Here is a 13,349-nt window from a genome sequence, read left to right as displayed (position 1 = left end):
GTCTATCAACGGAGGACGATCCTTCGCTATGCCTCCAGACACTTGGACCGTCAGTGACAACCACTCCGAAATCACATGGGAAAGGGAACCCACCCCTTCGCAAGACTTCGACCCCATCGGCAGGTTCCCAGTGCAGGGAAGCCATCTCTGCTTTCAGTCTCGTTCAAATAGAGATTATATTCGACAAGGTTCAGAGGCTCAACGCTCTTCAATCCTGGGACGGAGTGCCATCGTGTCTAATAGCACAATTTGAGGCCGCCCGCTGCGACACCACAAGCAGCTGCTCGGTGGCAGAGCTGAGGTGAAAGCAGTGCCACGATCATCAGCCCTGCTGGCGTTTGCTTGTGCATGCGCTAAGCTGCATTTCATTGGGCGTGCGGGACGCCATTCTCGTGGGCAAATGCTGTGGTCGGCTTGTGTGATGTCGATGGAAAAAAGCACACGCCCAGAAGCAAGAAGGTCAAAAGCTCACCGCCGGAAACCCTAGTAGCTAGTGCCTGAGGCACCAAGATTCGCTCGTACTGTAGCTTTGAGTCGCGGAACTACAATGTTCGAACTCTGTCTGCACACGCTTGAAGTCACAGCAATAATGTCCTGTGAACCATACAGATCTGGGTATCTACCAAGTGAACGCCGCCGTATGTCCCGTTGTATCCACATTCCATGGTTGTACAGTCCTAGCCATTCCATGTTCGTTGTGCTCGTTCTCAAAAACATCCTTCTCATTCTTGAGACGACTTTCAGTCTCCATATCCTCCCTGAGCCACTATACTCGCCAGTACAATCAGATACACCAAGAACACGGCTCCGATTATCCAAAACGAGAACACGGCCAGCCAACTCTGGCATATGCTGTTCTGTTCCAGCCACGCCAAGGTGTTGATGGTCAAGCTATTCTGTGGCTGGTCGAAAACATAGTTCTGGCATTTCGAGGAGATGTCGCCGGACGGACCGAAGAGTTGAATGGCGGTTTCGATCAGGCCTGTGATGTATAGTACAAGCAGGATGAATGATCCTATTATGAGTATACCCGGAAGTAGCCGTCGTTGGATGATGAGGAGTAGCATGAGGATTATGAAGATGATCGTGAGGGAGCCGACTGTGATTCCGAAAGGCATGATCCTGTGCGCAGACCTTAGCAGTGGATCGGTGGCTGGTTAGAAGCAGTAACTTACCATGGTATCCCAAGTCCACCCAGATGCGACTGAACCACGATGAAGTTCGCAAATACTCCTACCAGCACACCACCTGTTGCAAGCATGATAATGATCCAGACATTGAGTTGCCAATCCGGCCAGTAGTAGGACTGTCGGACGATGACCCTCTCACGGGTCACGCTGCTGCGCGCCATTTTGACTTGGCGGGTTGTATGGCCTGCTGATACTGCTTTGCAGAGCTTTCAGCTTTCTGTGCTGCTGTTCGCCTCTTTCTGCCCTTGAATTCGCGTTCGGTCGGCTGCGGGATGGAGATGGATTTGGGGTTGCGATGCGCCGGGTTTTGTGGAGCGATCGGAGCGGCCTGAATTCGTTCTTGGCTGCGATTGCGTTGTCGATGTTGTGTATACGAATGCTATGGCGTTGTACCGAAGCCCAAGCGTTGACTGTGTTGCATGTACTGGCGTTCAATCGCACGAGGCCACGAATCTCGGAGCTGTAGATCGAAGCTTGTGTGGGGAAGTCGTTGGCGATGGATTCGTTGCTTGAGTTGGGCTTCAGGCACCGCGATGCAAAATGTACAGTGAAAAGAATGGTGGCAGCCTAAGCTGACGACGAGGAGGTGAGTGCGTCGAGCAGAGAGCGAAAGAGAGCGGGTGGTGGGTGAAAGTCGTCCTGACATCGCGTTATGTGGTTCGCGGTGGCTGGATGGAGGGGAGGCTGGCGATAAGTGCAAGGATCTACCCGGCCGGCCCGGGACTAGTGATCCGTGCGCCTAATTTCAGCTCGACGTCGCTTCGTGTTTTGAAAGTACCACTTCATCGCCAACAACATCCACTCAGCAAATGTCCAGCAGGAGAGCCATCGACATCGTACCTCACTTCGCGATAGAGCTTGCAGACACCTATCCAGCGTATGATTGCAGTGTGCACAACTCAGACGCTCAACAGGCTGGAGATGTCATCGATCGATCCAAAAAGGTTTGCTAGAAGCCGAAAGGCTTCAAGGAATGAATCACTTTCTTAGACATTCGCTTGTGAGAATTGATCAATGCCATGCTCCTTAGATGCGATGCAGATCTGTTTGCGATACACTGTATATATGACTTACTGTTCGGCAACAGCTTCTCCCACAGGAACAACGGTCGACAGGAAGTGTGAACTATCTGCTATGGATAGCAAGACATCGAGTTCTGCTAAGCAACCGCGTCGCAATCCAGGCGTACGCGTCACAGAATGCGCTGTCCTTCTACACACCCACGATCCCAACACACAGGATGCCCTTCAGAAGCACAGCGACTACTGCGGCGCTTACCGGGACGAAGTCGATGCTGTCAACTACCTCAAGCGACTAATAACCCAGGACCCGTGTCTAGCAAAGCCACACGGCCAAATCATCGACTTGACATCAGAGCTGAAGCCACGAAAGTCTTACGCTAGCATCAATGATTTCTTGGAGGACAAGGAGTCTCTGGATGCGATCTTCTCTGGTGGAAAGTACATCGGATTAGGGTATCATTATCGAGTATCTGGAAGCGGCCATGAGAGGATGCTTTGGATTCAGGAGAGCCTGGGTATTGCTTATTGATGGAGAGCACGCTGGTAGGCTGATCGATAAGTTGGAGAATTCCTTACTACTTGAATCGTTCTACGTTTTGTACCCAGAGGAAGTGGATGAGTTTCAGCTTACATTTACAATAGCTACAGTAGCTGCTGGCTGTCTCTTTTCACTTCGAGCATGATCGTACGCAGTGAATGGCGACTAGCCCCAAACATCAAGGTCTCACTGAACAAAGCATGTCAGACTTTCCACATCGAGGAGAAATCCCTAGTAAGACGTTATGCGACTACTTCCCCGTAATTTCTACAACAAGGCGAGTTCCAGACGAAACCAGCTACGTCGAGTAATCTGGTCGCAAGTCTTTTGATGCAGACGCCAAGACATTGCGATCATTCATAGACCCGTCGACCCTTCAACATGCCCAGTACATCAACCACAAGACCACGAAATCACGACGCCCACAACATCGAATTATGGACGAATTTGAGCCTACAATCCGCCTCGTCTCCTCCCTTCCCCTCAGCAACCTTCCCCACTACCACTTCTGGGCCGTCGTAGTCAAAACTGTCTCCCCTGACAACGCCCTCGACAGTCACACGTGGCTCAGCGCGATCTTCTTGCTTCGCATCGACGCCATCGAACACCTCAGCAAACTCATCAAAACTACCAGTCCTGTGGGATACAGGAGCGGTGTTGACTATCTAGCGCTCAACGCTCTCGGGGAGATCTATTCACCGGCTGGCGAATACTTGGGCGATGGGTATGAGTTGATCACGGTCGATGGGTGGACGAGGATGTCCTGGATGCAGGTCGTGCCGTGGGAGCTTGTCTTGCCTCCGTGGTTGACGAACTGGGATGAAGGCGTGGCTGTCAATCAGCAGAATCAAGAAAACGCAGCAAGCAACACGCAACCGACAGCACCAACGGCGCCGGTCACGACAACATTGCGGCCATTGCAGCCAAGTACCAGCAATTCACAGCCCACGAACGCCGGGAACGTGGACAGCAGCGGCGGTGCTCCGGAGACGACTCCATCACGCAAGCCAGGCCGTGTTGTTCCCAAGAGCGACGAGAAACCCCGGCCAGGCTCGGGGAAGAAGAAGAAGAATAAGGGGAGACTTCCTTCAAACTTCTAAGTCTGGAAGCATGTCCGATATCAAGGACTAAGAGCATGATTATTACTTTCGAGGAGACGGTAGGCGAGATCGAAGCGTTTACGTTCTACATGGTGGACTAGGTGCCGATACTCATGCTCGGCATGATCAAGCTGTTCGTCTCTCGCGAAACCAATGTTAAGTCTGTATGCCATGATCCAGTTCTCTATGCCTCTCTCAAACTTCCATCTCAATTCTCCTTTTCTCCTGAGTTGATATCTCGCCTCCCTGCCAACTCAGTGCTCCAAGCGATGTCTCCTACTCTCATGAACTGCATGTTTGTCTGACATTCTCGATGAGCATGAAACGGTTGTTCCTTTGATGCAAGTTAAACAAGAGATGCAGGACCAAACGCAACACTGACAAGGAATTGAGCAAACATCTGCCATAACATTTATGTTCAAGCCCTCTCCAATGTGACACTCCTACTCCATACCGCCACTCCAACTCATCGCAACCATGAACAACTTCGCATCTTCGGACATCGCCACCATGGCCGAGACACAGTCGAGGTCCTCCTCTTCCACCACCACCAACGGAAACCAGCAAACCTCCTCCGCAGCCACTGAAAATGAACAAACCCTCCTCCAAGACGAATCCCTCCCCTGGACCCCAACAACTCCCACCTCTCCGCAAATCGACATCCCCCTCTCCAAAACTTCAGCGTCGAACGACTCACCCCACTCAACATCGCCCTCATCTCCAGACACCCTCTTCTCCATCCTCGAAGAGCTCCACTCCACCTCCACAACCCCACCAACCCTCCTCCGCCCCGCCACCGTCCGCGCAGTCTTTCTCAGCCTGCAAGAAGCCCGTCGGGAGATGAAGCGGCTCGTCTACGGGCGTCGAGAGCAACCTGCCGCGAGGAAGGTGTGTGTGGAGGAGATTTTTCGAGAGGAGGTCTGCGTGGGTGAGGGGTATGAGTATCATTTGGGGAGGAGTTGGAGGTTGAGGACGTTGTGGGTGCAGGAGGGGGTTGTCGGGACGGATTTGGTGGTTGGCGGGGGAGGATGGGGAGAGTGGGAGTAGTGGAGAGGTGGAGGGTGCTGGGGAGGCGAAGATGGGCTTGGGGTGGAGAGTGTTAGGGTGCAGGGTGGTGGGGCGATGCTGAGTGGTGGGGGAGGGTCTTTGCCGGGGGTTTGTGGGTGAGGAAGAGTGGGAGAGGGTTTAGTTTTTGATCGTTTGTGAGGGGTGTCATGTTCCTTATGCGGCCGAAGCAGCGCTTTGAGGTGAGATTGTGAAGCAGTTGGGAGGAGAAAAGGGAGATGTCTTTCCAAATCAGTACAAGATCTTCTACTTATCATTTCAGTCGTCGCCTTTGATCAGGTATCCAACACCGTCCCTGGAACAGGCAACTTCCCGTTAATCATATACTCCTCCATGACACTTGTTGCCGGACTACCTTCATAATCATACGAGCAGTGACTATTCACCTTCGTGGTCAACAACACAGAACTGGGCAGCTGGTTCTGTATATTCACAGCGCCTGCATAGGGCGTTCGATAGTCGTGCAAAGAGTTGACGACCAAGATCGGTGGGATCTCAACCGAGAAGTTCAGCCGATGGGAAGGATTCCTGGGGGGAAATGGCCAGCCGATGCAGGTCGCAGCGAGTTCTTTGTCGGCGCCAAAATCTTTCAGCGAGGAGTTGGAAGCGTCGATGATGCGCTGCTGTTGGGTGAAGTCGGACAGGCTGGGGCTGGTGAGGGGCGCATCGAGGCAGTGGACAGCGATGTGAGCCATGCGTGCGCGCTCAGACTGCACGTGCGACTCACAAGGCGGTGAGAGTTCGGTGTAGTTGTAAGTGTAGGAAGGCCGCTTCGGAAGATCCGAAAAGGTGGCCATCAGGCGACTGGAGTACCTTGCTACGATGTCGTCTTCGCCAGCTGCAATGGCCAGGCGTTCTGCCAATGCTCCCCACCATCCTTCGATTATCCACATGGCTAGGTTGTCTGATAGACAGTTCGCATCGTCGCCAGCTTTGACGAGAGCTTGGTCGAGTATCTTGTGGACATGGCGGCCGTGGAGCATGCAAGCAAGGCTGGAGTCACACCACGTAGCGAATCGCTCAAAGCCCTCTCGATAGCCGTTGACGTGTCTCATTGACGTTTCTAGTTGGCTGACAGTATTGTCGGAGACGCCATCGATCATCATCGCTCGGAAATTCGTTGGGAAGAGTTCCGCATATGTGACTGCCAGTTGTGCGCCGTATGAGAAACCCACGAAGTTCAGCTTTCCCTCGCCGAGAGCGATTCGAACCGCTTCCAGATCTCGAGCGACGCTGGCAGTGTCCATATACTTGAGGATATCGCCGCTCGAATTTGTAGCAATTTTCTGCGTAGTCTCGGTTGTACTTAGCAAGAGCTTCGTATTCCGTCTCTGTCTGCGGGAAACCTTTGGGACAGAAGAACTGTCTACGCGGGCATTTGAATTTATCGCTCCTTCCTGTACCTCGAGGATCCATAGCGACTGCGTAATCGTTAGCAGCGGCTACGCGGCGCTCGCAGATTGGACTCAACATACCAAGGTCGAAATATTTCTTTATGTTATCGGAAAAGACTCCTAGACTGCCAATAGCCCCTTCCCCTGGACCACCTGGATTGAACACAAGAGTACCAACGCGGGAGGCTGGCTCTGTGCAAGGAATACGGGCAAGGGCAAGTGTGATGTTCTCATGCGAAGAGCGACGATCCCAATCGAGAGGCACGGTGATGTTCGCACATTCGAGATTTAGTTTTGTCTTCAACCCTGTACAATTTGACCAGAAAATTGTTGTCTCGTTCGTTGCTATGAGTATGTTAGCGGCGGTTCTGTCTCGTGGAAGTATGCACCAACCTCGAGACAAGCTATTGTGCGGTATAGAGGGCACAGCACTCGCCTGCGAGGGAAGCGCGGCCGAATGTAGCGGCCACAGCGCTGTGAGCAAGTAAGTGAGTATCGACATCTTCGTCGATCTGGAATGAGGTGCTGAGGAGGCCACGGCAAGTGGCGTGTTCTTGGGGAGGTGGACGTCTTCGACTCGGGGGTCAAGAAAGCGCAAATTAAAAAAGCCATTCTCTTCCAGTTGAGCAGAGTGTGGGTTGGATAGTGAAGCTCAAGACCATGGCTCTGGGTAGCTTATACAGACGACCCGGCTCCTTGGACTTTGCTGAATCAACATTGTTATGATTCGTTGCCAGACATGAAGTCTTGGGCTGCTGCGGTGCAAATCTCGTTGTCGTGACACTCGTTTAGTTCCAGCGTGGTCGACTGCGATTTTGTGAATGTGACACTTTCTGCCCATCGCGGCTCGCACGTGAGACCTCGTGGCAGCAAGTCTTCAGACACAGTCAATGCTCACGAAAGCTTTGAAGTCGTTCCTGGACGCCTTGACTTTGGTGCCTGTTTCAAGATATTTCCGTGTCTAGTGTCGACTTCAGCCACGGCGAGCAATGCCAGTGCATGCACGTTGCCGCTGACGGAACGCACGCCCGAGACTTGCATGCAGCATGCGGCCCGTCAGACAGACTAATCAGCGAGATTCGCAGTCGCGCTGTTGCCATAGCCCGACGAATGCGAGGAGGCTGAGGGCGAAAGGCGTAGGGAGGATGCGGTAAGCAAGGACATTTCTTGTAGCTGGATCTGCGGCCACGAGACACGGGCGATGCAGATTGGCGAGAGGTGGAATCAAGCTTCGTCGTGTCGCATGGGATGACAGGCATGACCGGTAGCGTAGCAGTCTCCCACATGTGTTCTCATAAGACGAGGGCGAGGAGGCTGTGTTGTTGCTGGCGACCTCTCCCAGCCTTGGGCTCCAAATCCTTCACCTTCCGCGTACGCGCATGCTCATTGCTCGCACCGCCATATTATCCTCGCCCACTGCTCCATCCGCGGGTGCCGTTCTTCCAGCACCAACAATCCACCGGACACGTCGTATAGACAGGAGAACAGGAGGCGGATATTGAGGGTGAAATTATTGCCTGATCCAGGTGCGTCGTTCGTCACCGCATTCGTCACGCACCCGGTCCAAGCGCTCCGCCGAGAAGCAGCGACATTGTCGGTGGAGCTGGGCGAAGACAGGACAGGCGCCTTTCATTGTCCACCCCAACACGCCCAATCTCCCGCCCTCCTCGATGCTGCTGTTCGAGCGGCGCACGAGACAGTCGCTGCTGGACTGGGACGCTGGGTGATGGCCTGCCGTTTTTAGCAAGCGCTCTAACCAACATTCTAGTTAAAATAGCCCATCCTCGTCCTCATCAGCAGGCCCCCACACGCCCTCTCATGCCAATATAACGGCGCACAGAGTAGTGCTGACCCCCGACCATGGCCTACCACAACCACCACTACCAGCCCGACAGCATGAGTGCCACCTTCGTCCCCGGCGCATTCGACGATGACTACTACATGCCCGTCGCGAGCCCCCCACTGGTTGCTCCGGAGCCTCAGAGGTCAGTAAGCTCTAAGCGAACCATGAATAATATAACCCTCCGAAAACGATTTAACACAGATGCAGGATAAATCCAGAGATGCCCAACCAGATCGCCGACGGCCTCCAGCACATGGACTTGAACAGCCGGAATCGCGCCTATTCCAACACTCCAGACCAGCCTCACCTTTCGCCCTTCCCCAAGCTTAGCAACCCACCGCCGAACGTACCTCCGTCCGACGATGACCTCGAAACGCGACTCGAAAATGCGCGGCAACCGGTCCTCAACTCCAACGACCCGGAAATGCAGCTGGCGTGGGCTCAGGATGCGTTGGTATACTGTGGGGTATGCGCCGATGAGGCAGAGCGACTGGCAGCGTTGAAGCCTCTACAGGCGCGGTCAGCGACGCCCAGGGTAGAGCATCAGCTAAAGCAGGATGCTATGAACATCGTCACATTCCTCTCAGACCAGCACCATCCGCGAGCCGAGTTCATTCGCGGTATGTGGTTGGAGTGGGGTCGATTCGGACAGCGCGAAGACAAGAAAGAGGCGTTCAGATGTTACTCAAGAGCTGCGGATAGAGGGTACGCGAGGGCAGAGTATAGGATAGGCATGCTCTACGAGTCGTACAACGATCCGATCAAGGCTTTGAGACACTACCATCGAGGCGTGGATGCTGGTGATGCCGCTTCGTGCTACCGACTCGGAATGATGACCCTACGAGGACAGCATGGCCAGCAGCAAGACTTTGCGAGGGGTATTGACCTTATCAAGCGGTCGGCTGAAGCGGCTGATGAGAACGCCGCTCAAGGTGCATACGTTTACGGCATGCTGCTCGCTCGACAACTACCACAAATCGACGTACCGGAAACGTTCTTGCAATACAACGAGCAACTTGCGAAGCTCAATATTGAAAAGGCGGCATACATGAAGTTCGCCAAGGCACAGGCAAAGATGGGGTCATTATATGAACTTGGCTCGCTCGGATGCGAGTTTCACCCAGCTCTTTCGATGCACTACAACGCATTAGCCTCCAAGCAAGGCGAGGCTGATGCTGACATGGCTCTTAGCAAGTGGTTTTTGGTTGGGTCTGAAGGTCTCTTCCCCAAGAACGAAGAACTGGCATACACCTACGCCGAGCGAGCTGCAGCCTCTGGACTTCCCACCGCGGAGTTCGCGCTTGGCTACTTCAACGAGATCGGCATGCACGTCCCAGTGAATCTTGAGAAAGCAGAAGAATGGTACAACAAAGCCTCGAAGCATGGCAACACCGATGCTCAGGCTCGTTTGGAAGGACTCGCGAGGAAGCAGGTCTTGAACAAGAGCGATCACGAGAACGTCGCAATCAACCGAATCAAGTCTCAGCATGGCTCAATGAGGGGCCAACGACCAGGCAGATTCTCACAAAAACCGGCAGTGCCGCAAATGGGGACAGTCGAAGAAGCGCCGTATGCCGCTTATGGGAATGGCTCTGGAGCACCGCCTTCGCGCGCATCCTCAAGGACACCATACCCTGAAGATAACGGCCCTCCCAAGATTGAAGCAAGGCCAGCATCAGTTGCTCCGTATCCGCTTGAGGATGGACCTCCAAGACCGGGTGGTCAGCAAGGCCCCGTTGGAGGTTTCTTCAATGTGTCTCAAGCACCTCGACCTGCCACTACTATGAACCCAGAGCAACGCCCTTCATCTGCTTTCCAACTGCATCCTGACATCCGCCCGAACTCTACTGCAACTGTGCCTGCACAAGGTCGCCCATATTCTGGCGGACCTGCACCTCCAGGACCAGGATATCGACCACAGACTGCTCAGCCGTACGATCAGCGCCAGTCCTCTGCGCCCGCTTACGCATTCGATGGCCGTCCTCTGAATCCAAACGATCCACGTGCGAGACCTGGTATGGGTGGCCGAGTCGCATCAGGCCCTGCAGGAGTGCAGAACGGCCGACCTTCACCAGGGCCACCACCTCCAGGTCCTGGTCATCTTTCTCATCAGCCAACAGCTCCCCCAGCAGCACTTGGCGCTGGACTTGGTCCTCCTGGGCAGAGCAGGCCTCCTGACTTTGGCTTTGCTGCTCCTCTTGAACCACGAGCGCCAACCGTAGATCCCACATATCAAGAGAAGCAGCCTCGACGGAGGAGAGGGTCAGATCATCGAGAAAACAGTATGCCAAACTCTCGAGAGAACAGCATGCCAAATTTCAATCAACAGCCGCTTTCGAGGCCAGGCTCACGACCACCACCGGACAACAGGCAGTCAACACCATCTGGAGGCCAACCCTCCACGGCACCGAAGCCTCCAGGCAAAGACACCCCTGCGCATGCACCCAAGCCAACTTCCACACCCACTCCTGCGAGACCGCCCGGCAAAGGACCAAAGACTTTCGACGAGATGGGCGTGCCTGCGCAGGAGAAGGAAAAGGATTGTGTAAGTCGTGGAAACCACCTACCAATGTGAACGTACGCTAACAGTGACACAGGTTGTCATGTAGCATTGGCATCTCTGCTTTTCTGATTTCGATGGGTTGTTTAGCGCGGCGTTCTGTGCTTTGCCGAGTGATGAGCATTTTGCGTGGGAGGCTGGTTGTATAGCGAAGGCTCGTTTGTTCATCAGCATCAAGGGCTCGGCTTATACAATACTCGCTGGGAGTCGTCCGGTCTGGGTTTGGGGGAGGTATACCAGAATACAATGAAACTGGGATTGCACTTCTACCAAGTCGTTTGACTCTCTCTCTGGCAATCTGGCAAATGGCTTCGAAGACCTTTACTTTCAACGTTGGCCTTTGGGCGTCTCTTCTCCACCCCGGCAAAGTCGGATTGCCAAGTGTATAGCCGTTGAGTCTAGGATCCTCGTGTTTCACACGTGTGAGATTAGAGTTTCAGGGGGAAATTCTGATGGCGTTTTCTTAAACGACATCCGCGTCGGTACTTGAACTCCAGAGCTCCATCTCGGCAACTACTTGTTCAATCCATGGTACCTTTGTAAGACTACAAACAAGCCTCGAAGTCATTACTATATTTGACGTCACGGAGTCTGAGGCAGAGATCGGCAAGATGCAGAGTATGAAATCGAATATGGGAGGAGGGTCACGGTTCGCATTCCCTCCCCTTCTCAACGAGACACAATGCCTTCCAAACTAACCCCATCCCCAGAACCACCACCAACAAAACCATCCCCCAAACCTCCCCCTTCCTCACCAAACTCCCCGCCGAAATCCGCAACCAAATCTACCAATACATCCTCACCGGCAGCAACATCCACATCGACTGCCGCTTCCTCTCCAACGCCGTCGTGCACCCCTCCGAGCGCCTAAACGTCTACATCGTCGCTGGCAAACCCTGGGGAATCTCCGCGACCGTCTGCACAGCTGCCACCACGGACGCGGAAGCGCACGCCCAGACCCTGCTCGCCAGCCGCGAAGAGAGTTCTGTCGCGCACTACGAGGACCGCCATGCGGCGTGTCTCCGCCCCGCGCGCACGGCCGGGCGGAGGAAAGTCGATTTGGGACTGCTGAAGACGTGTCGGCAGGTGTATGACGAGGCGGTCGGGTATCTGTACGCGGATAATACCTTTTCGTTCAAAACGCCCGAGGATATGGATCTCTTCCTCTCCATCGCGCTCTCCCCGACTCAACGCCTCTGGATTCGGAGGTTATACTTGCACTGCGAGACGACGCGGTATCGGGATCCGTTCGCGGCGGTGAGTAGCGGGAGTGTTCTGGAGTGTACGGATTTGAGGTTCTTTGGGCTCAGTGTGGCGGATTATTATAAGGGGTGGGGGGTTCCCGTCTTGCCGGCTGTGCCGAAGGGAGTGTTGGAGGGGGTGCAGGTTGTGGTGGGGCCGAAGCCGGTGCATGCGAAGGGGAACAAGGGGGATGCGCATCGGAATCGGAGGTGGGCGGAGGAGTTTGAGGGGTTGTTGTTGAGGGGGGTGGGGAGGGACGAGTAGTAGGAGATGGGCGGGGGAAGTGGGCGCGTCGATGATGATGATGGAGATTGGGAAGGGCAGTGATTGTCTGTTGGCCGAGGAATGGGTTGGACAGAAGATCGCACCGAGTGCATTTCTTGCGTGGAAGGAATGTCTGTTCGCGACGAAGGATTTCGTTGAGTCCATATGGGAACCAGAGACGGGATTCTCAGGTTCGCTTGCGTCACTTCTATCTTCAATGGAGTGTTCTCAGACATGGCTGCTGACTGACTTGAGGCCTTGCTATCCGCAACTCTCTGCTCCGGCGCGGATGATTTTCTTGCGAGCCAGCCCAAACCACAGTTCGCATATCCTGTGGTCGTGTAGAGGACCTTCACTGCGACGATGTGGGCGAATCCTCCCAGCAAGACCTTCGACAGCGTTGGTCCGCAATCGCAGGTCTAGTCTGCGGTATGAGCCATCCATCGGCTTCCCAGTCTCTGTCATCGTCAGGCTTCCGAGAGGAACCGCAATGCCGAACTTCAATCAAGCCTGAGCTTGTTGCATTTGAGATTGGATCTGGAGAATCTGCGAGGGACGTCATTAGTATCAGATATTCTTGTAGTGTCGTGATAAAAGTAGATCTTTACCTCCATCTTCTTCCCCTCACTCTTATCCTGGATCTCCTTGATGCTGCCTTCGATTCTCTTGCTACGAATATACGTCAGTAACGGAGCCGCGAAAAGAGCAATGAGAGGAATAAGAACATACATCTCCTTCTCAATAAACTCCAACCTTCCCTCCACCGTGCTCTTCGCCTCGGAGGGCTCTTGCTTCAACAGAACGGGTCCGACGAGTTTGTAGATTTTGGCGTCGTCATCGATGGTTTTGAATTCCTGGGTGAAACGTTAGTTGTTGCGTGTCGAAATGGGGTTGGGAGAAGGGGAGCGAATTCGTACTTTTTGAACGGACTCGTTTTCTTGTTGTTGGGATTCGAGCTTTTGGCGGGCGGAGACGAGGCTGCTTAGTTCTGGCGGAAAGTTAGCATATACGGCGAGACTGGAGCTGGTTCTTTGCTTACCGGTCTGAAGGGTCTGGTATTCATCTGAGAGGCCTTGGAGTTTGGCTCGGTCGCCCATTTTGTTGGTCGAAATGGAAGTTGTTGTTTCGTGG

General features: G+C 54.0%; 6 protein-coding genes across 6 annotated transcripts; 3 read left to right on the top strand and 3 right to left on the bottom strand.

Moving 5' to 3' along the window:
• Positions 1-740: 740 nt before the first annotated feature.
• M409DRAFT_20019 (uncharacterized protein) lies at positions 741-1,351 on the bottom strand (the record flags this gene model as incomplete). The annotated part of the gene is made up of 2 exons (XM_033805191.1): positions 741-1,122; positions 1,176-1,351. 2 exons carry the CDS (start codon positions 1,349-1,351, stop codon positions 741-743), a joined length of 558 nt encoding a protein of 185 aa, XP_033670494.1.
• Positions 1,352-2,324: 973 nt separating this feature from the next.
• M409DRAFT_52131 (uncharacterized protein) lies at positions 2,325-3,850 on the top strand (the record flags this gene model as incomplete). Its single annotated transcript, XM_033811997.1, has 3 exons — positions 2,325-2,650; positions 2,855-2,984; positions 3,140-3,850. The coding sequence occupies 3 exons, from the start codon at positions 2,325-2,327 to the stop codon at positions 3,848-3,850; spliced, it is 1,167 nt and encodes a 388-aa protein (XP_033670493.1).
• A 477-nt stretch (positions 3,851-4,327) lies between these two features.
• Positions 4,328-4,897, top strand: M409DRAFT_20016 (uncharacterized protein; the record flags this gene model as incomplete). Its single annotated transcript, XM_033805190.1, has 1 exon — positions 4,328-4,897. The coding sequence occupies one exon, from the start codon at positions 4,328-4,330 to the stop codon at positions 4,895-4,897; it is 570 nt and encodes a 189-aa protein (XP_033670492.1).
• A 293-nt stretch (positions 4,898-5,190) lies between these two features.
• On the bottom strand, positions 5,191-6,811 carry M409DRAFT_20015 (uncharacterized protein; the record flags this gene model as incomplete). Its single annotated transcript, XM_033805189.1, has 4 exons — positions 5,191-6,148; positions 6,222-6,336; positions 6,391-6,654; positions 6,703-6,811. The coding sequence occupies 4 exons, from the start codon at positions 6,809-6,811 to the stop codon at positions 5,191-5,193; spliced, it is 1,446 nt and encodes a 481-aa protein (XP_033670491.1).
• Positions 6,812-8,169: 1,358 nt separating this feature from the next.
• On the top strand, positions 8,170-10,761 carry M409DRAFT_64685 (uncharacterized protein; the record flags this gene model as incomplete). Its single annotated transcript, XM_033816186.1, has 3 exons — positions 8,170-8,294; positions 8,360-10,697; positions 10,750-10,761. 3 exons carry the CDS (start codon positions 8,170-8,172, stop codon positions 10,759-10,761), a joined length of 2,475 nt encoding a protein of 824 aa, XP_033670490.1.
• A 1,961-nt stretch (positions 10,762-12,722) lies between these two features.
• M409DRAFT_64684 (uncharacterized protein) lies at positions 12,723-13,315 on the bottom strand (the record flags this gene model as incomplete). The annotated part of the gene is made up of 5 exons (XM_033816185.1): positions 12,723-12,764; positions 12,827-12,887; positions 12,948-13,072; positions 13,136-13,206; positions 13,258-13,315. The coding sequence occupies 5 exons, from the start codon at positions 13,313-13,315 to the stop codon at positions 12,723-12,725; spliced, it is 357 nt and encodes a 118-aa protein (XP_033670489.1).
• Between the last annotated feature and the right edge of the window lie 34 nt (positions 13,316-13,349).

This window comes from Zasmidium cellare, assembly GCF_010093935.1.
Source record: "Zasmidium cellare ATCC 36951 unplaced genomic scaffold M409scaffold_9, whole genome shotgun sequence".
Classification (NCBI taxonomy): Eukaryota; Fungi; Ascomycota; class Dothideomycetes; order Mycosphaerellales; family Mycosphaerellaceae; genus Zasmidium; species Zasmidium cellare.
Note: the sequence above shows the minus strand (reverse complement) of the source record. Positions and strands in the feature narration are given on the sequence as shown.